The sequence below is a fragment of the Cricetulus griseus genome, chromosome 3 (genome assembly GCF_003668045.3).
Source record: "Cricetulus griseus strain 17A/GY chromosome 3, alternate assembly CriGri-PICRH-1.0, whole genome shotgun sequence".
In the NCBI taxonomy this organism is placed as follows: Eukaryota; Metazoa; Chordata; class Mammalia; order Rodentia; family Cricetidae; genus Cricetulus; species Cricetulus griseus.
Genome location: NC_048596.1, coordinates 129,218,775 through 129,241,160, shown reverse-complemented (window position 1 = coordinate 129,241,160; position 22,386 = coordinate 129,218,775). Strand labels below are relative to the sequence as shown.

The window sequence follows — 22,386 nt, the reverse complement described above, 5'->3', positions numbered from 1 at the left end:
TCCCACGCTGGTTCATATGGTGTCTGTCTATATCTGCCCATTGTTGTCTATTGCCTCTCCAAAGATAACTCTGTGGTAGTGTTTTCCCAAAGTGACTATTGAAAATAGGGCATAAGTGTGAGCTGGAAGTGGGTCTCCCCTCCTGAGGCTGAGTCTGACCACCAAGTCTTGGAGCTGTGGAGAGTAGTGCCACACAGGAGGGTACTGTTCAGTTTGGGGTTTTGTTTTGATTTATTGTTAACATTTGAGTTTTGTTTTGAATTTTCAAAGACTTTCTCTGTGGCACCTCAGATTTCTTCTAGTCCTCCTGCTTCTGCTGCCTGTGGACCATGATGCCTGGCTTAAAAGTTAGTTTGCTTTTTAAATGGTAGTAATTTATTATTAGACTTCACTCCCCTTTGAGACTAGGTCTCATGTGGCCCAGGCTCCCTTGAACTCCATCTCACTGTGTAGCTAAATGACCTTGAACTTGTGGTCCTCTTGCCTCCACCTCCTGGGTTCTGGTGCGATTGTAGGTGAGTGATACTACACTTGGTGTATATGGTGCTGGGAATTGAACCCAGGGATTTGTGCATAGATACCCCGTTTGTGTTGTGCCCATTTTTGAAGTTCAAAATCCAGTGGCTTTGAATACATTGTGTATACCACCCCCCATCTCCATGGGGATTTATCAGTTTTCTAGACAGAACCTCCATATCCAAAAACCACTAGTTCCATATTCCCTCCTTCCGCCAGCCCTGGCAGCCACTATACTTTGTGTCTCTAAGAAGTTGACTACTCTAGGCACCTCAGAGAAGTGGAGTCATAGTCTTTGCCTTTTATGTCTGATTTATTTCTCTCTGTATAATGTTCTCAGGATCCACCCATTGTGTGAGAACTTCTTTTTAAGTTGGAATAATACTCCAAGAAATAATGTGCCTATGGCAGTTAATGCTTTTCCATTTATCTTTGGGGCACTTGGGTATCTCCCATCTTTTGGATCTCACCAGCTATGCTCCTATAACTGTGGCATAACAGTAGCTTTTCAAGTTTCTGCTTTCAATTCTTATGGGTGTATCTCCAGAAGTGGGGTCATGTGGTAGTTATACTTGGTCATATGGTAGTTCCAGTTTTTTTTTTTTTTTTTGAGGAACTGCAATGATAATTATTTTCCAATCCCCCTTCCTCCCCTTTCCTTTTTCTGTGGTGTTAGCAACCCCACACATGCTAGATAAGTGAGCCCATCCCCTAAGTCCAGTATTTCAACTTTTTATAGGTGCCAACTGACTAAAGGTACCTTCACATGACGGTATTGGGAGGAGGAGTTTAGGAGATGAGAATAGCTGTTAGCTACTGGCCAGGTGTTCACTCAGTACCCAGCATTCCTCAGGCCCTTGGACTTGGTCCTTGGGACAGAAAATAACAACTGTGCAGTCCCAGTTTTCCTGAGTGATCTTATTCCAATAGGATTCACCACTTGAAGACTTATACCCTAGAAGCTGGGTGTTGGGACAAAGGGTTTCTGGGAAGTGTATGTACTGGAGCTTCAGGTGGCTTCACAGCCCTTTCAGTGGGATCTCTGCTAACCTGTGTCTGTGGGCTGCATGCTGTCTAGAAACCCCTCTGTGTGGCGGTGTGAGCTGAGGCCTTCATTGCCACTCTCGTGCTGGTGAGTGGGACAATTTGGACTTTGTCATGTCATCTCCCTCAGCATCAGTTTACTAGCCTGGAAAATGGCATCGCAGATGCTCACAGCCCAGAACTACTTAGGCTGATAGAGGAGGTTCCAGGGACCTTTCCAGCTTGATATTAATGCTTTGGTGGTGTTTGGAGAAAGGCTCGAGTGCCTATGAGACTTTCCAGAGGATCCAGGGCTTTAGAAAGAAATATTGATAAGATCTGGGGGCTCCCTTTCACCAACGTGTGTGCGTGCGTTGTACACAGCCCCTCATAATGGCAGCCCCTTCTCTGCAAGGTGGGTGAAAGTGTTGGCTGCCCAGATGTTCACATCAAGTAAACAGAAGCTCAGTCAGCGTTAGGGAAATTAAATCACCCTGCAGAAATCAATGTTAGTGAAATTAAATCACTTGATCTTAAAAGCAGCAATGGAAGAGCCATTTTTCATCTTCACCATGCCGCTTTCGCTCGGAGTGTTCATTTGTTTTGTGTATCCTTTACAAGGAGAGCAGCATTGGTCGGTTGCTGTAGATTTTTACATACTTTGGTTGGGGCTCCAAGGATTTGTAGTCAGTTGATTGATTAATCAGAAAATATTAAAGGATTAGACCGTCGAAGACGATACCTAGTTTGATGACTCTGAAAGCTGGCTTGTACTTTTCGTACTCTGTGTCATCATGGATGGGTGTTGTTTACTACAGTATGTAGGTCTTTCAGAATGCTTCAACAGGTAGCAGTGCTGACACTGAGCAGACGGTGTTTAGTAGGTACTGTTACCCGCCAGCAGTGTGAGCAAAGGACAGGCCACATTAGAGGGCAGTTATCCCTTATGCTCATCCCCATGACCAGGAAACTGGGACACAGGGAACATTGCCTATCCTGGACTTAGAAGCAGAGTTCCCAAATGCCTGCTGGTCCCAGTGGGTGTGTTCTGAGGTTTAAGGAGGTGGAAGAGGTGAGAAATAAATTCTCAGTATTTGTGATTGTCTTGATGATGATGATGATGATTCTAGAGCAAGTATTGTGGTAAAGCACTTACACAGAAGGCAATAGGATGCCAAGCCCTCTTCTCTTCTTCCTCCAATTCTTGCTCTGTCTCTGCTGCTTCCAGAAGGCAAGCTTTGCATATGTCTTTATGCAGAGCAAGCATGCTGTGTCCTGCTCTATTTAAGAACAAATTTACTTTCTGTAAATTTTCAAATTAACGTGTCTTAGCTGTCTTCCTGTAGTTGGATGATCTTTGTTCTTAATGTGGCTTTGAGTATTATAAGGTATACATCATGAACTCTTGAGTTAAAGCAAGCAGTACAGAATCACATAGTCTGCCCTCTTCTCTCCCTGCCACTCAGTGCCTATTGCCCTCTGTAGAGAGCACTGCCGGTTGGTCGGTGTCATCCCCTCCAGGTTCCTGCATCCCTGTATAGTCCAGCAAGGGGATGGAAGAAGCAAGCTGTAGAGAAATAATTTATATTTATATATATTTATATGTATTATTTATATGTATTATATATATACATATATATATATATATATATATATAATACAAATTGGATCGCTGTTGTCCTTGAGACTTGCTCTCCTATCCACACAAGCTTACTTGCTCTGCCTTCTTAAATAGACTTTCTTTTAGAACAGCGTTGGGTTTACAGAAAGAGTTGCCTTGGTCATACAGAGTTCTTCTATACTCTGTACTGTTTTCTCCATCAGCACCCTATGTCACCACGGTCTATGAGTGAACCACAGTACTTCTTTGAGCTTTCACCAGGGCACCGCTTTAGGTCACTGGTTGTGGTCTCCTGCAGGACACCGTGTTGGCTTTTGTCATGTTCTTAGCCATTTCTGAGCATGCAATGGTGCTTTACCTCTCTGTGATAGTTTTAAGGAACAGTGGTCAAGTTTAATGCCAACTGTCCCTTTGTTTGAATTTGTCTGATGGTTTTCATATTGTTAAATGAAAATGCGAGCTGTAAGGAATGGCCAGAGAGCTGGTGCTTCCTGTCCCCTCATATTAAGGAAACATCACTGTCAAAGTGACTTATTATGGGATGTTAATACTGATCACATGGATGGAGCTTGCAGAAGTCAGCTACATAGTCTCTGTTCTTTTTAACTGCTGTGTCTTCTTGCGGTGTGTTTAAAAGATGGACATTTAGAGTTTTGGTTTATGAGTTGGATCCTGGGGGATACTGTCAAATGTGTGTTCTTATTTGCCCAACCTGTGTGAGGATGGCATTCATGGAAGAGAAGCTAATGACTCAGAAGAGTGGGCATGGGGAATTAGGGACAGATGTTTCCTCCCGATGGCCATGTGTGGCCCCCAGAAGAGAATTGCTGCTATGGTCATGCTCAAGAATGGTGGTGTTAGATCTGTAATTCTTTTCCTCCAAATCCGATAAGTGAAAAACATTTTATTTTGCATTCTTCTAATTGTGAGAGGCATATCCATACCCTGGAAACCTTAACATAGAAGATGGTGAGAACAGAAGTCTTCAGTGACATTTGGGAAACATCTGTTTAGTATAAGATTCTGGTAAAATATATATATGAAGATCTACTCTCAAGGAATCAAGCCTTTATCTAAAAGTTCTTTCCACAACACTTACCTGCCATGTTGTCTTTGGTCATAGGTCATGCCATTTAACAGCATGTTAAATGTGAGCCTTTCGTTTTCTCTCTTTCTCTGTGTGTGTGTTCATATGTGTTTTTGTGCATATGTGCTGGCATGTGGGTGGAGGCCAAAAGTCATTGAGTAGCTTCTTCAACTCTTTGCTACCATGCTTTAGAGACAGGGTATAGGTCTGGAGCTCATTATCAGGCCAGCAAGCCCTGGGATCCTCCTGTGTCTGACCGCTAGCACTGGGAGTATAATTGTGTATCACTGTTGCCTGACTTCTTTACATGGGTGTTGGGGGTCCGACTGAAGTACTAAAGTTTTTTGCAGCAAATCCTTTACTCACTGTGCCATCTTCCCAGCCTCAAGTCTTGTTTTCTGTGTAATGCTTGATGGAGTGGAGATGTGGATGGTGAGGGCACTGTGGAAGAATCAAGCCCATTATCCAGTGTCCTAGGATATTCAAGATGGGGTTTGGCTGGATAGAACATGCATCGTGAGAGCCTGCATTTTAGTGTCCAGGGTCAAACATGTTGCCACTTGTCCCTTTGCCCTGTGTGCTGTTTGCCCCAGCAATGAAGAAAAGTGCCTGAGAAGCACTTAGAACATGTCTTTGGTGTTGACTTCTGGGGCTGCATAGTCCCGGCAGCTTCCAGCTCCACCTCCAGCCCTGCTGGCTGATCCCATGTGAGCATCCAGTCTTTGCTCTATGAGTTGTAGCTGACTGGGGAACCCATCACTGCTGTTCCTGAGATGAGCAAACGACAGCAGTTATAGACGTGGTGTTGGCCATGGGTGGTGAGTGTTGACCTTGATATGTTTGGTACCGCATGCATGTTACATGTGGGACAGGACTTAGTTGTTGGGATGTGAGACTTTTATTTGGGACTTCTCCATTGCTGAGTGATTTCCTGGTCCTGCACCTAGAGTTTTGTTCCAGGCAATTTCCTCATGGAGGCTGATGCACATGGTTCCTAAGCAGGGCTGCTGTCCAGCAGATGCTGTCTCCTTCTGCCTACTGCAAGAGCCATACCCATAGACTTAGTGGTCTCCAAGACCTCTGCTTCCTGAACACACCAGACACGGAGCCTTCATTCCTTCAGGGCTTTCTCCACCTAGCAGGGATTTGTTCCTTGGCAGAATGATGTTCCATTTTCTGTGCTCTTCTGCTGCCAGGGGTGGAGTTCTTCCAGGCTGTCCCCTCATTACCCGAAAGAGGAGGAAGTGGGAGAGTTTCCCTCAGAGAGCCGAACTTGCCTCTGCTCAGCTGTACTCATCTTAGTCATGGCTCCTGTTATCTACTGCCAAGAGGTGTATTGTTTATCAGCGCTTAAGCTGCATCCTTTTACATCTTGGGCTTTTGATTTGTTTTTGCCTAATTGTTTTTGGCAGCATGGTGTAGTCCATCCACCTTGTAACTTTTAAGCACATTAACACCTTGTCCTGCTAGGGTGTGATGGGGAAACAAAATCGGGCAGTTATTAGAAGCTTGAGTTGGAGCCTCAGAGACTCACCAGTGTCATTTATTCATGTGTGTCTGTTCTGTGCTGGACTCAAGAACCCACCAGGGTGATGCTTTTCCCCCATCAAAACCAACCTGTATGAGACGTTTAGGTCCTCATTTATTTTGCTTTGTGGTTTTGGGGACATGGGATTCCTTTTTGGTCCAGGAATAGGGTGTGGGCTGCCAATTTTCCCTCCTTGTCTTGATACCTCAGTCCACTGAGGAAAGAGGAGGAAGTGGGAGAGTTTCCCTCAGAGAGCCCAACTTGCCTCTGCTCAGCTGTACTCATCTTAGTCATGGCTCCTGTTATCTACTGCCAAGAGGTGTATTGTTTATCAGCGCTGAGCTGGTACTAGCCTCACACTTTGTTGAAGAAGGTTGGCTTTGAAGGCAAAGAGTACTTGAGATCTCAGAAATCTCCATGCACTTTCAAATTATATTAGTCTCAATCAGAACCTGTAAAGACAGCAGATAGAGCCAAACAAAACAGCACAAGGATGGGAGAGGTGGCTGTGTGAGGAGCACTTGCTGCTCTTGTAGAGGACCTGGGTTCGATTCCTGGAACCCACATTGGGCAGCTCACAACCACCTGCCACTACAGTTCCAGGAGATCTGATAACCTCTTCTGTCTGCTACAGACAGCAGATACACACATGTGGTGCACATACATATCTACAACTCACTCCCCCCCCCCCTCTCTCCTCTCTCTCTCTCTCACACACACACACACACACACACACACACACACACACACACACACACAAATAAAAAAAACCTTATCCTAAAATATACTTGTTAATTTCCATAAAACATGTAGCCTTTTGGGTGGCAATTTCTTTTGGAATGTGTGTGTATTTGTGGTGTGTGTGTGTGTGTGTGTGTGTGTGTGTGTGTGTGTGTATGTGCATGAGTACTTGCGCACATGCACACCCTGGAGTGTTGACATACATGTGGGTGCACTCCTGTATACAAGTGTGTGTGTGGGGGGGGTCCCAAAGTTTCTATCAGGCATCTTCCTTGATCGTTCTCCACTTTATTTCTTGTAGTCAAGTCTCTTGCTGAACCAGAGCTCATCATTTGCAGTTAGTCTAGTTAGCTAATACGCTGCTTCCCTGGTGTTGGAATTACAGGCAGCACATGCCTGCCTGCCTGCCTGTATTTGGTTTGTTTGCTTGTTTGTTTCTTTACTTATTTATTTTTACTTGAGAGCTTGCAATCTGAACTCTGGGCCTCTCATTTCCATTTTACCTAGTGAACCATCTTTAAATTTTTTCCTCTCTCTCTCTCTCTCTCTCTCTCTCTCTCTCTCTCTCTCTATCTCTCTCTCTCTGTGTGTGTATGTGTGGGGGGGTGTATGACCATGAGGACATGGTGCACACGTGGAGGTCAGAGGATGACTACGTAGTTATTTCTCTTTCCACCTTTACAGGGGTTCCAACGATTGAAACAGGGTCACCAGGTTTGTGAGGCAAGCACTCTTACCCACTGAGCCATCTTGCTGACATCTCTGGTGCTAGCTCTTATTGTTTGGAGCTCTTCATCAAATCTGAATGCTAGCATCAAATGAAGGATATACAGTGAAATCAAAGAGGCCAGCTCCCCACCACCACCACCACCACACACATACCTTGCAGAGGGAAGTTTGAATGGTATCTAAGTGCTGCATGGAAGCAGCTGTCTACTTGGGAGTTGAGATAAAGAAAGGAATGTGATTGGGTAGAGATGGGGAGTGAGTGGCAGATGCCTGATGAAGCTGGAATCCTGTGCATGGAATTTGTGAGATATGCCTCTGTGTTCTGAGGGTGCCTGCAGAGTTTCTGTGGTCATGTTATTTTGTGCTGTGCTTTCTGTCTTCATTTCTTCCTACGGGTTATGGCTTCTTCAGTTATACCCTTTTATTTGTGGAAATGTACTTTTTAGGGGTATCAGGTCTGGAACAATAGTAATTTCCCCAGAAAAGCAGGACTTTATCCTTTCTCTTATGGGCTGTGACAGAAAATGAAGCCTTGCTGAGCCTTTCCAGTTTCCCTTGGTGTCTTTCTTCCAGGCATCATGGAGGAGATACTGACAGAGGTGTCTACCAGTCACAGTAGGGAAGTACCTGCGCTGATCAGATGATTCTCAGGGTGTGTAGTGTGAGAGTCCTTCCTCAGTGCTCTGTACCTGGCAGTAGCCTCCTTTTCAGTCTTGAGAGAGAGAGCTCCAAACAAGAATGCCGTACCATAAAATTGCATGGAGTAATCTAGATGTAAGTCCTCACTCTACCCCTGCTCCCCAATACCAGTATGATCCCAACAGGCCACGTTGTCCTTATTTACCTTCAGTTTCCTTTGGTGTGCAAGACAGATAAGGGCTGAAGCAATAGTACATCTGTTAACAGCACTTACTGTTTTTGCAGAGGACTAGGTTTGGTCCCCAGCACAAACATCAGGCAGCTTACAAACCACCTGTGACTATAGATCCAGGGGATCTGACTCATTCTTCTGGCCTCTGTAGCTACCAGGTAGGTATGTGGTGCATATAAACGTGTAGTCACTCAGACACACATGTAAAATAAAAATAAGTCTTTAAATAAGAGCATAAGAGTTTCAGTGGCAATACAATCAGGCTTATGAAATCACACACACACAAAAAAAATGGGCTGCATCACAGAAATGCCTGTAACCTTCATAAGTAATTTAGTGTGAGCTACAGTAAATCTTTCTCTGTGTGTTGATTGAAACTCTTGTCTGCTTTCCCCAATAGGTCACGTGGGACCTAAACAGTCCTCCACAGGGTCCTGGCATGCTTAGTTTCTGTGGCTGTTCCCTCTGCTGCCTTTCTGTTCTCTGCCTCTATGTATTTGCCTGTCACTTAGATGTTTTGCCCATTGCCTTTCCTGTCAAAGTGTGGAGTCAGAAACAATTTAAGGTCTCTTACTCCATTTCTTATCCTGCTAAGGGCCACTTAGGTGTAGCCTAAGATTGTCTGAGTTGGGGGGGGGGAGTTGCAAGCGCAACACCCCATCATCACATACAGAAATTATATCTAATTAAGTCGCCTAAGTCTTTTTCACACCTCCTACATTTGTGCATTTCTTTTTTTGCACCCAAGTGTCCAAATAACATTATTTCCTCTCTGTTGCAATTCCAATCTGTTGATCTTTTTAGCTCTTGACTCTCTCATTCAGTGCATTTGCCATCTCCCCTGGAAACTTTGATTTAGAGGATCAATTATCAGTATCCTCAATGAAAGGACTGATACAAATGCTGAAATAGATATGACCCAGAAAGAACACCTTGGCCCTCCATCCTGTTCGTTAGTCAGCACCTTGTACTGTTACTAAGCTGTTCGATGTAGTTCATGTTTCCTCGGTCTGTCAACAGGAATGTGATGAGATTGTTTTCTGTAGTGCTGTAGACAAAGCATGTGATCTTGGAAACAGCCACTTTGGCAGGGAAGGGAAAGACACAGGTCAGAATCCCTGGTTACTGTGGTGTGTATGCCGACTTGTGGTGCATTACCCCTGACTTCACTCTACATCATATTTCCCCCAGTTTTGCATTTGGTTGGTGATGGTTTCAGGATGTATATGAAAATGTTACTACCATGTTTGGGCTCGTGTGCAAGGTGTTGGATGATTCTGAGAACCAAGTAGATATTGATTTCAGACAATTTTTTCTTGGTCAGATGCTGGGAGCAAAGCTTGTGGGTTGTTTGGGTTGGTGGGTGGAGACTCCTCTATCTCACACAGAAATCCTAAATTCTGAGGGTGTTTGGTCTTAGTGAGAAGTACAGCTTGCTGCTGTAGAAATTTGAGGTTCACATTATCTTCTAGATACTAGAATAAAATAATATTGCTCATAGTGGGAAGTCTGGAGGCATTAGAGCAGAGTAGTAAGTATAGAAATTACAGGGGATACAGAGTCTATCACATGAAAGGTGAGGTGAGAGTGATGACAGACAGGAAGCAAAGGAGGTGGGCAGGTTGAAGCCATAAGATTCCTGCCTTTTCCATGGTACTAAAGACAAGAGCTCTGTTGACATTCAGATGTATCTGCATTGGGGAAAACAACCCACAAATGCCTAAAGTTAGAAAGGCAATGTCAGGAGTGCAAATTCTGTCCTTCAGTCACACCAGATAGTGAGATGCTGTTACCATTTGGTTTGCAAAAATGGTGGGTTACATAGGGTATCTTGGCTTCTGCCCAATCCAGAGAGGTACGTGCAGGCAACCAACTATCTCAGTGTGTCTGCTTGTCTGTGAGCTCTGTGTTCAGAGCTTATGTCCTTGGGGACAGGACTCTTGCTGGGCCTCTGTGCCTGTGTATGTGCACTGTGGTAGAACTGTAACCAAATCCACCTCCCATCCTGCTGGACTTAGATTTGTGGCAGTGGGTATGGTTCCTGGCCTGCCTTCAGTTATTCTTTTACCTGTGTGTGTATTAGAAGTAGAGTAAAATGGGATGGGTTTTCCTCTTCCCTTAAAAAAAAAAAGGCAAATTACATAGAAAATAGACTATGTGAACTGTTTTCATAGTTTTACATTTGTATAATTTATATTAACCACATCTCCAGAATTCTTTTCATCTTACAGAACTAAAGCCTATACCCATTACACACCAACTTTCCACTTCTTCATCCCCTGTGTCCCTGGTAACCACTTTTCTATTTTCTGTGCCATTGATTTGTCTGTTCTATGTACTTCATAAAGTAGAATGGTACAACCCTGTTTTGATTGGCATATTTTACTTAGCACAGTGTCTTCAAGGTTCATTCATATTTGCCATACCATAGAATCTCACTCCCGTTTAAGGCCAGATATGTTCCATTGGGCATCTAGATTTTGTTTGTGTTTTTCTCTCTTCATCCATTGGCCGTCACTAGGTTGTTTCCATATTTTGACAGCTGTGATTGATACCGCAACAAACATGGATGTGTGGTCCTCTGTAGATTTCTTTGGATAGGCTGATTGTTTCACTCTGCACATTTAGTGTTCATGACCCCAGAGTCCACAGTGACTGTCCTTTCCGTTGCTTTGTAGGTGTTGAGGCCCTTACCATGAAAGTTTTCCCCTTGGACATGAGTATCCTCTGGGTGACCTGTTTGCTGGTCTTGACTGCCTCTTCTTGTGTGTTCTCTGTCTCTTTCTCTCTGTCTCTGTCACCTTCTCTGGTCCCCCACAGTCTTGACATCAGCTGTAGGGACTTCTCTTCCCTTGTCCTGGTTTGGTGAAAATTTCAGTTCCTGCATGACTGTTCCATCTCTGCTGTCTCAGACTTACATTTTATCATGCCTTGCTATTTATCTGTCTACCTAGAGGACCCTTATCTTGATCTGAGTGTGCATCAAGTCCATGACATGGCCTCTGTGTCCTGACTACAGCATGTACAGAGAACCTCCCTGGGTCACTGACACAGAGTGGGTGGCCTTTCAGATCTGTCAGGATGGGCTACCCCTTGAAGTCCAGTGGTTTTTGTCACTGCTGACTTCCCAGCACCCCGGAAGCACTTAGCTTGTAATAAGCATTGCTTATATATGTATCGGAAGAGTTAATAAGTTTAGTTCCAAACCTGCTCTGAACCACAAGGAAGCTGAGGCTTTAGAGTGACATGATTGACCCCAGTCTTTCTGGATGGCTGGTGAGGACTCAGCGTTACCCTTATAAAATCCCCAAATTAGAAACCTCCGTGCTTCAGGAGGCGCAGGCAGGCGCGTGTATGAGCACACAAAAATTTACATGCACATTTACATATGTTTATATTTAACTTGTGTTTGGCGATGGAACTCCCCAGGGCTTGGAGTGTGCCAGGCAGGGACTGTCCTCCTGAATTACATCCCCTAGCCCAAGGCGGATAATCTGATTCCACCATGGAGAATCACATGGTAGGAGGAACATGTGAGCTAATGGGGTTTCCACACTGATGATCGGGTAGATGTTGGTAGCTGGTTCGTGAACATGAGCTCAGGTCACTTAAGGAAACTGGAACCTTGCAGGGCGAAGAAGACACTCCAGAAATGAGCACGTAACCTGTCAGCAGAAAGATATAACAGGTCTGACAGGCAAAGCCAGCATACTGGAGGATAGGGGGTTAGGGGCAAGGGACAACTTTACTTAGAATGCTTGCATGCTTCTGAATGGAAAGTCACACCTCGGGAGAGGGAAAAGGAAAAGAGGGGTTTTCACTGCAGGCTCATACTCAACTGGGGGCTTGTTCTGCATGGTTGCTCTTTAGAGCACCCCCTACCACCACCACACACACCAGCATCTAGCTGTGTAGTTTACTGTTGGGAGTACAAGGTGAGGATAAAGGCATGTGAGGCTCAGTCCTGAGAAAGCATGTGAGGCAGAGCACAGTGGCAGGTGGGGCTATTACCTACTGAACCCTGTATGTTACTTAAAAAAAATACGCACCATAGGGAGTGAAACTAATGAAAAAGGTTTACAATCTTTTACAGGGGTGTTGTTTTAAAACGCAGACACCTTGAATATTGGGCTTTGGATATTTTAAGACCAGAATGGCATGTAAAATACCTGTCAGAGCAAGTCAGATTGTTTTTATGTAGGTCTCTGAAGACAGTTGCCCTTCTGCTGAAGCAAGCCCAGCTCCATCCTGCACAGATCTGTTTGGCTACAGGTACCTTACATGGAGGGCACACTGGAGTGTGTTTCCGATCCTGGGAACTCATTCCCTGTAAAGTTTCCATTTCTTAATTGGCATGGTAGGATAAAGTCACCTTACCCATCTCTAAATTCCTTGCCACACACAGCCTTGGTTTCTGTGCTGCCAGCCTTCAGACCTGCACTTTATGCGCATAGATTTTTAGATTGTTTCTATGGTGAGATGGCTCTTCTGTTGGGTGGCAAAGAACAATTTGCACATCCAGATTACACTGTGTTTTTTAATTTCTGTTCTCAAAGTCACCCATGTAATGGAAATCCCTTACATTCCCGTCATTGCTCCCACTTACTGAATATATCAGGTGGCCAGAGTGTCTGTCTGTATGAAATAGAAATGTACATATACAGTGTAAACACGTCCTCGTTGACACATGAAGATAAAAGGCTTAGCATTAATTGTGTCTGTTTACACTTAACACAGAAAATTCCATTCTGACAAACGCTGGAGTATCACTAGTGTTTGTTACCATAACATCCCCCTTCTCCAATCTGATTTTCTGGTTAGTTGTAGTTTGCTGCAGGTCAAGGCCCAACTTCTACCTCCCCCTCTTCTCAGAGCCCTGGGGTTGTGCTCGCAGGCCTTAAAGGACAGCAGAATCAGCTGCTGTGGGAGGACTGTGTATTTGTTCTTCCACCCCGTTTTTTTTTTTTTTTTTTTGGCCTGAGTGTGTTTCATGTGTTTTCTATATAGGTTGCTTTTCTCGGCTAGCTAAGTCAAGAAATGGAGGTGCAGGGGCTGAGGAAATGGCTCAGTAGGTGAAGACCCTTGCCATGCAAACATGGGGCCCTGCAGGTGTTTGAATCCCAAGCACTCGGGTAAAAAGCCAGGCGTGGGTACCTGTATCTACAACCTCAGCATTTGGGAATGAGGAGGATGTGGAGGCAGGTGGATTCCAGGATCTACCTGTCTACCTAACCTGGCCAAAATGGCAAGCCTCTGGCTCAGTGAGAATCTTTCTGATGGCAATAAAATGGGAAACAAGAGAAGACAAGTCCTCTGCCTTCTGTATGCACAGGCAGGCATGTGTATCTGCATGTACAAGTGCATGACACATTGACACACACACAGAGACAGATACAGGTAGATACACTTTCCCCTGGGTCACGGTGCAAATCTTAGTGGGTGCAGATAGAGGGTAGTGACGAGAGAATTAAGGGATTGTTTCCTGGGTCTCAGTGCCTCTCATGGAATGATGGCTGAACCATCTAAAATCAGATATGGCATTTCTCAGATGTACAGATTTTGGGGCTAATTTGTGACTTAGCAAGCCTCAGAGATGTAGTGTGGTTCTGCTGCCTGCTGGGGAGTTTGAATGCTGTCCTACATGCAAAGTGAAGCAGGCCTCCTGAGTGCATGCCTCAGTCTGGTTCCTAGCCTCTGCCCTGCTACGCTCTTGTTCTCTCTGCTGTACTTGTTGCACCTCTGAGGTTCCCTCAAGCCACCACCAATCTCTGTCTGGGTGCCCTGTCCCTTATACTTGTTAGACATAATTTTGGATCCTAGGATCAGAAGGTAGAAAGAAACCTTGCTTATCTTCAAACTAGGTAGAAAAAAACCTTGCTTATCTTCAAACTATCTTCAGGGCTTCCCCTTCTGAGAAGTCTTCTGACCCACTGAGAGCCAGGACGCTGTGAGCCTCTTTCTTCACAGTCCCAGAGTCCTGCCCATTGAGCTATGGAAGATTGCATTTTTTTTTCATCAGTTTGGCAATTGTTGGAGAGGGGTTTGTTTGTTCTCCTTGTGCAAAGTTCATTGACAGTAATTCTCTGCCACACCTTTTAAGTCATTTTGACTTTTACAAAATGATGGCATCTAGAAGTGGTTTTCATCGACTAAATTACTGGTACCAGTGGATTCATTTTAGGAGAAGTGACTATTCCAGTGGTCCACTGGCTAAGCCAGCCAAACTGGGCTTCTTCTACAATGCAAAGGCTTTGCTGTGCTGGATCTCATCCTCAGAACTGGAGGTTGTTGATTGCCCAATATGTCTTACTCCATCATCTACCTCTAGACCTGTATTAAAAAAAAGAAATTAGAATTCTGCTCTTAGTGACTTTTATTTTCAACTTTAACCTATGACTCCCATATTTCAGAAGGAAAGTTGATCAAAATTGAAAACATTTTTGTTAAATGGATAGCAATGATATCCTTGAGTAGGGCTTATTGGTAGGTTAGTCAGTGGTTTTGTTAGCTTCCTTCCTATTGGTAATAATTAGGTTGGGGTCACAGAATAGAGGCATGCTTTTGTTAATGTTTAGTCAGTGATGTGGCCCTTGGTGTATCACTGACAACAGTGTGATGTGGCCTTGACAACAGAAACACAAAGCATTCTCTTGACTGTCAGCATTGTAATAGCAACAGCCCATTTTACAGGTGAGAAAAGTGAGTCTTAGAGGTGGAATGTGTTCACTTGAGGATATGAGCCCCAAAAGGACATTCCAAAGGGCATTCTGGGGTTCAAACCCTAGTTACACTCTTTTTTATTATTATTATTCTTTTATTAGTTCAAATTAGGAACAAGCTTGCTTCACATGTCAATTCTTTCTCCCTCTCCCTCCCCTCCCCCAACATCCCACTTGCCCCTAGCCATCCCTCCTCCACTCCCCAGGCAGGGTAAGGCCCTCAAAAGGGGCTCCCCAAAGTCTACCACATCATCCTGGGCCAGGCCTAGGTCCTTCCCCATGTGTCCAGGCCAAGAGAGCATCCCTTCACATGGGATGGGCTCTCAAAATCCCTTCTATTTTTTTTTAAGACCTTACATATTTAATACAGTGCGTTACCCATGTACAAATGGAAAAAAATTAAGTTCAACATTTCTAGGCTGTTAATTTTTGTACAATGCCATCTAGTTATACTCTTTGTCCCTTTTAAGGAACCATCGTGTCTTGCACAGGACAGATGCTAAACAGTGGAAGCTCACCTTTTGTGCAGCTCTTCCAGGCATTCAGGTACCTAACCTTGGGAGGTTTCTCACTCAAATATTTTCCATTAGCCTTTCTCTTATTAGAAGTTCTTAGGGATTTATGTTCTAAATACGCATAGATTGTTTATGCTGTTCCCTTGGGTTCTGCCAATTGACTTTGAGAAAATACCTAGGAGTTTTTGGAAAGAATGACTCTCACCTGAAAAACTTTTAGGATGGTGTCTCTTTAAAAGTGAAGATGGTGTCTCCGTAGAAGTGAATTCTGGCCAGGCTGCCATGCACTGCCCAGTGGCCTCCATCTGCTTTGCTTCCAATGTCCTCTTCCCTGGTTGAACACTGCAGCTGGGGATCACCCTCCACCCCTGCCAGCCCTGTCCTTTTTCCCTTATTCCTGACTACCTTCGTTTCCATGAGCATTTACTATTCTTTGTAGGCCACCTGGGATCTTACATTTTGAAATCGACCATACATTCCAAAAGCAAGTGTTGGGGTCTTTTTGGGTCTGCCAAGTGTCTGTTGGCTTTGAGAAGGAGAAAGGTGTTTCACGATTCCCGTGCTCAGCTGTGAGCTGAGGGCGTGTCTGCTTCGCAAACTGAGGAGTGTTTTTCCCCTCTGTGCATGGATTCTTTGACAGGCAGGCATGCTACACTCACTTCCTGTTTGTGGCTTGGGCCTTTTGAACACTATGCTATCATTCACAGTCCAGTTTGATTATCCTCTTTTTCTGTTTCTGTCACAAAACACCCAAAGACCAGCGGTGTCAGTTAGAATCCAGAATGGCTGGTTGCTGGGTCCTGCCTTGTATTTTGTGGCTTGGGCTTGTCTTCTCTTCTGGAATAAGTGGGTAGTTTCTTCCTACCTATTTTTTCCTTTGTTCTATAAATGGGGATGGGGATGTAAATAAGGAAATGGCTCTTCCACTCAAAGCAGCTTCCAGTCCCAGCTCTATGTGACATGTGGCTTCTATCCCCAGTGGTCTTCATTGGTCCAGGAGGCCAGCTGGCAGAAAGTAGCAGGTCCCTCATACTGTCTGCACATTGGCTGCACGTGATAGACACTTTCCTTATGTCTCTCTATGTTTCTTCTCGGGGTCCTGGATTTCTGTCATCTGTTGGAAATAATAACAAAGGCCTGATATCTAATAGTTTTAAGCATACGTTTGCTATAGTAGCATAGTTCAATACTCCTGTAAATTTAAGATCAAATTAATACACCGAATTTACAGTCATATAGAAGGAATATTTTTTAGGTTGAGCACAGGAAAACATTTTTTTTTTTTTCATTTCGGATAAATGGCTTTGTGCCATTATTCTCAAGGGCTTTGCGTCATTGATAAAAATGAAGTGGAGAAATGTGAGCTGGGGAAGGAGGCAGGAGCTGGAGAATAGTTGGGGGAACTGTTGAAGCTCTTGTATTAGCATAGAACTCTGAGGAGATGAAGTTTAGGTTGAAACCTGCTTGAGGAGAGAATGGAGCAGTGTGTGAAGGAGAAGCCCTATCAAGGCAACAGGCTTTGGGGAGGGAAGAGCTGGGCCTGTTGGAGGCTAGTGAGCAAGTGTGATAATAGGGTTATCCTGGAAGACGGCATAGGAATAGGTGGGCCTGAACTCTTAAGGAATCCTGTTGGCCTGGTATTTGGCCAAGGATGGACTTGGTGGAAGGGTGGGCTAAAGGAAGGTATTGCTGTCGCTCAGGCTGAAGATGACAGTGGTCAGATGAGAGTTACAGAAGTAAAATGAAAAAGATGGGGCACAATTCGTTTATGCTCCATGTATGTGTCCACTGGTGTCTGCCATGTGGTGGGTTAGCCCCCTGAAGTCATAACTTATGAACTAAATAGAAAAGAATTTCTCTTCCTTCTGGAGCTACTGTTGTGAGAGGACATGAGAAGACAGGCTAGAGCTAGGCTCCCAAGAGGGTGGATGTACCCTAAATGGGAAATCAATGGGTTTGGATGTCATCATTGAAGAGGAAGGAGGGGGTTAATTATGATAGAAGTCCCCAAGAATCCATTAGGTTTGGGAGGGAAGCCCAGAAGTGGGTGTTATTTGACAGCATGTATTCCAGGTGATACTGGAATACATATTATTGGCCCATATTTTGGTCAAGAATATATCGACCTGCCTACTCCCCATCTCAAAGGAGAGCTTTCTAGTAACTCATGCTATTTTCTTCCTGACACTGATCCACTCCCCAGCCTCCATATCTTGTTCAGTGATGCTGCCATGTAACTTACTCATGCCAAAAAAATGAGTCTTCCCAATGCTTGTCCTTCACCTGGCACACATACTGTCTAGTAACTTGCTCATGCCAAAAATAAGGCTTTGTTGACTTGTGAATTTGCTTCCTCATCTTTTAAGTGGTGGTTATGTGATCCCAAGTGAACTGTGGTGGGAAGCACCATAGAAGAGCAAACATGATCATCAGAATCTTCCAGCATGTTTGGTGTTCTCAGTTTGCCCTTCTTCCATGTCTTCTGTCTTAGGGGCCTTGTTTTCTCTTCAGCAAAATGAAGGGACTAGACCAAATGGATTCAAATTCTAGGTTCTCAGATTTTTGTCCATTTTTCTTGCTGTTTACCTCATCATATCCCTGCACAGTTCCTTCAGTGGCGGTAATGCCTATGGAATGTCCCCTTCTTTTCTCTACTCCGCTTTGCATCTGTCCTGGATTAGCCCTCCACAAGGCCTTTCTTGGGCTTCTGTCTCCTATTGGATTCTGGAGAGGGGCTCCGTTCCTATGAGGTAGAGTGTATCCTCTCAGGCTCGTTTCCTCTGGCTCTTCTTTGCTTCTAGGACCTCCTGTTACTCTGCCTCTCTCTGGCGTAATACCACAGGTTGTTCAAAACCCTGTCTTTGATGCTGCCTCTCCTTTGTCCTGTTGGAGATTAGGCTTTCCATGTGCATTCCACTCCTCTTGCCCTGTCTTGATTGACAGTTGTTCACCATGGGTCTTAGCTCCCAGTTTAAGATACAAGCTTCCTTGTATCTCTCATGGAATCAAATTAATAAGTTAACGTGGGCTAGAAAACTTTATGTTGCCTGAAAAGCTTTGGTAGTGGTTGGAATTCTTAAATGCTAAGAAAGTATAACCCAGGCTGTTTTTCTGTGTGCATTTCAAATTTTTTTTTAAAACAAAAGGTTTAGGTTCTAGATTTCTAGACACCGGAAAGATGGCTCAGTGGTTAAAAACAGCTTCCATATTAGGTGAGTCTCAGCATTCTGTAACTCGAGCTGTGAAGTATCTGACGCCCTCTTTTGGCCTCCTTGGGTACCTGCTCTCATACACATACTTATGTGTCCAATGCACACCCCCCCACATACACACACATGCACCAGAGTTAAAAATAAAGAAAAAAAAAGTTCTAGTATTGAGGCTATTTTACCGAAATACTGTTGTAACCTGCAAATGCCTGAGCTAGTTCCTCTACTTTTAGGTTGTGTCCTAAGAAAATACTCTTGGATATCTGGAATACTGTTTATAATGCGAAAAACTAGAGATGGCCAAGTATCTTAACAATAGGGAATCCGTGAAAAGAAAAAAAAAAAGGAAGTGTACTTATGAATAATTTAAAACTACTTTCCTCTTTTTAAATAAAAAAATAGCAAGTGAGCATGTGTGCAGGCCAGGACATCTTGCTGGAGTTGATTCTCTTCTTCCACAGTGGGTCCCAGGAATCGAACTCAGGGTTGCTCATCAAGTACCTCCCTCTCCCTGCTGAGCCACCTCACAGGCACCTAAAATTTTTCTTTTCAAAAAATGATGCTCCAGAGAGACTGGCTTAGTTAAATACTTATGTTAGTTTAAGTGAAATAAATCTGTTTACAAATGTGTTACATTCTTGTCTGATTTTATGTCATTTGCGGAGAAAGGATGATTGGCATAGGTAGATGAACACTGTTTATCTTGACTGTTGAGATTGTTAATGATTTTTACAGATTTTGATATTGCGTCACTTCTGTAGGAAACATCTTCCTCGATTAACACAGCTCATTGAGTTAAAGTTGGAATTGTACGCCTCTTCCATTCATACGATTGGTTATTTCTTCTGTGTCTGCTCTCCAGGTCACAGTAACTGTTCTTGAGTAGATGTCGTTGTTTGATGTCCTTTGGGGACATCAAACAGTAGAATGTTCTTGACACTTGGCTGTCGAGCTTTTGTCTAGGTGTTGCTACCTTGCACTCTGAAGAAGGAGTCGGGGGTGAGAAGCCTGACAGCTTTGGGCTAGCTTGAGCTGGTATCATGGACTTTGGCATACAGCCTTATGTGACCTTGGACAGAAAGCTGTAGTTTGGCTGGTTAATGTAGCCTGCTTCTTCTACAAGTCAGTGAGCATGTTGCACAACATCTGGGTCACTGTAGGTGCCTGAGTGATAGTAACCCCATAGCTGTGCAGATGTGCAGTCTGCAGCCTGTATCTTACTAGTCCACACTGAAAAACAGTTGCCTTTTATGCTAATACAGGTTTCATAGAAACTCACTGTTTGGGGGGCTGGCAAGTCATCTTAAGAATGATCTCTGTTTAACAACCTCTGGCTTTGCCCTCTTGTCTCCCTTCAGTTTGTGGGCCCGGCATTGACATCCGCAATGACTACCAGCAGCTGAAGCGCCTGGAAAACTGCACAGTGATTGAGGGCTTCCTCCACATCCTGCTCATCTCCAAGGCCGAGGACTACCGAAGCTACCGCTTCCCCAAGCTCACGGTCATCACTGAGTACTTGCTGCTGTTTCGAGTGGCCGGCCTCGAGAGCCTGGGAGACCTCTTCCCCAACCTTACGGTTATCCGTGGCTGGAAACTCTTCTACAACTACGCACTGGTCATCTTTGAGATGACCAATCTCAAGGATATTGGACTTTATAATCTGAGAAACATTACACGGGGGGCCATCAGGATTGAGAAGAACGCAGACCTCTGTTACCTCTCCACCATAGACTGGTCTCTCATCTTGGATGCAGTGTCTAATAACTACATTGTGGGCAACAAGCCCCCAAAGGAATGTGGGGACCTGTGTCCAGGGACCTTGGAGGAGAAGCCCATGTGTGAGAAGACCACCATCAACAATGAGTACAACTACCGCTGCTGGACCACAAATCAATGCCAGAAAAGTAAGAATGCACAAACACAGGACTTCTGCTTTCTGCTTCTTGCTCGTTTTCTCCTCTTCCTCCTTCCCCCTTCTTCTCTGTCAGGGCAGGCTGAGGTTCTCTCACATTTCCATACTGCCTTGTGGAAATGTTTCCTGAAGATGGGAGGGTTGGCTTTGGCTAGCTTTCCTGTGTAGGTGGGAGCTCTGAGAGTACAGGACTGGGGCCTGGATGGAGGCTACTGTGGCTGTTGTCAAATCTGGTTAGAAATAATTCTCTGTATTTGGAGGCTAGAAGTTTACTAATCTTTGGCTTCTTTGATGAGAAGGGTGACTTGGTAAGATTTGAGTCTGGACAAACAGGAACTTCTAACAGGTCAATTCTTCTATCCTTTGTGTAAAGGGATATAAAGTATCATCATCATCATTTTTGTAGAGCAAGAATTCCTTCTCATGGATGAACTTGAAATATGGTTGAGTAGAGAAAAAGCATAGCACTCCCCAGTGTCCTGTGAAAGTGACCCATGGCTCTCAGAACCCTGATGTTTAGGATACCTGGTTTAATATGGAACACTTGGTAGAGAGGAGGCCTATGTGCTTATTTCCAGGAGTCCCTGGTTCAATCCCTGCTTGAGACAGCTCTGTAGGATAGTGTGTTTTTGAACCCTTGGGCTTTCATTTCCTTTCTTCTATACCTGTTGTGAAAGTCTTAATGCAATTACTTAGTGAAGGAAACTTGAAAAACATTCAGTGGTCCTGGAGTCACATAGTGGTGCTTGAAGCTTATTTGTTTATCTCAGTACACATATTTTCTTTGTAGAATACCTGAACTCTTATCCTAATGTGATAAATGCCATGATAATCAAGTTGTTTTGTTTGTTTGTTTGTTTTAGCTAGAATGTAACTGTGGCTCTGTGCATTTGCTGTATTTCATTCAATAATTCAACAATATTTAGACATAATGGCCAACAAGGTTTCCCTCAGCATGTTATTGTTTAATGGCTGACCTACTTAAAGACCCAAAGAGTCCATATACTCTAACTACTTATGAAGAGCCCCCCTCAAAAAAGCCCCCACAAAACACTCAGTTGATAGGCTTGTCTAATCTGTGAAGTGTGTATAATCAACAAATGCAAGTCAGCCCTCACAGGTAGCCCTGAATTTAACATGCCTTTAGTCTGGGCCAAAGTATGAAGTCAGACACTGTTATGCTTTCTGTAATTTGATCTGTGTGCTTGTGTACTGGGAGTGGGATTGTGGGGTGAGGTGTGTGTATGTGGGGGTATGTATGGGAGATATTGTAGGGGCCAGGTCAGAATCTTGAGCTGAGTGGAAGATATTTTCCTAGTTGTTTAAAACAATTTCCTGTATTTGTCTTAACTATGGTTTGAAAAAACAGTAACCTCTTTGGTTGTTTTTGAGATAGGGTCTCAATCAGTAGTTGTGATTGGCCTAGAACCTGCTACTCTCAAATTCATGGCAGTTCTCCTGCCTCAGCCTCTTAAGTCCTGGTATTACAGGAATGAGTTACCTTGCCCATTATAACAAATTTCTGTATTTATTTATTTTTTTTAACTATTTAATGTGTTTGGGTATTCTGTCTGCAAGTATGACAGGAGTGTGTTTGTGTTGTCCATGGAGGAACCAGAGTTACAGCCAGGTGTGAGCTGCTGCCATGTGGGTGCTGGAAATCAAACCTGGGTTCTCTGAAAGAGCAGCCAGTGCTTAAGAACGGAGTCATTTTTCCAGCCCCCCAAATTTTGTTTTTAAAGGAGCCTTGGCATTTGAAAATTTTTATCTTAAAAAGCATCATGAGAGATCTGGATTCAGAAATGAGAGTCCGGGATGACTGGCCTGGCCAGATGGTCTGAGCTGTGGTTAGGCTGTTCCTAGAGCCATCACATTGCCCTTTAATGGTGACCAAACTAAGTATAGACAAGCAAGC

At 44.1% G+C, this 22,386-nt stretch overlaps 1 protein-coding gene across 1 annotated transcript in view; it reads left to right on the top strand.

The window, feature by feature from the left end:
- Igf1r (insulin like growth factor 1 receptor) overlaps nt 1-22,386 on the top strand; it is a 292,382-nt gene that overhangs the window by 31,642 nt on the left and 238,354 nt on the right. Inside the window, exon 2 of the mRNA XM_027408129.2 lies at nt 19,918-20,463. Within this exon, the coding sequence (XP_027263930.1) occupies nt 19,918-20,463 (546 nt within the window). The remainder of the gene's footprint in view (nt 1-19,917; nt 20,464-22,386) is intronic.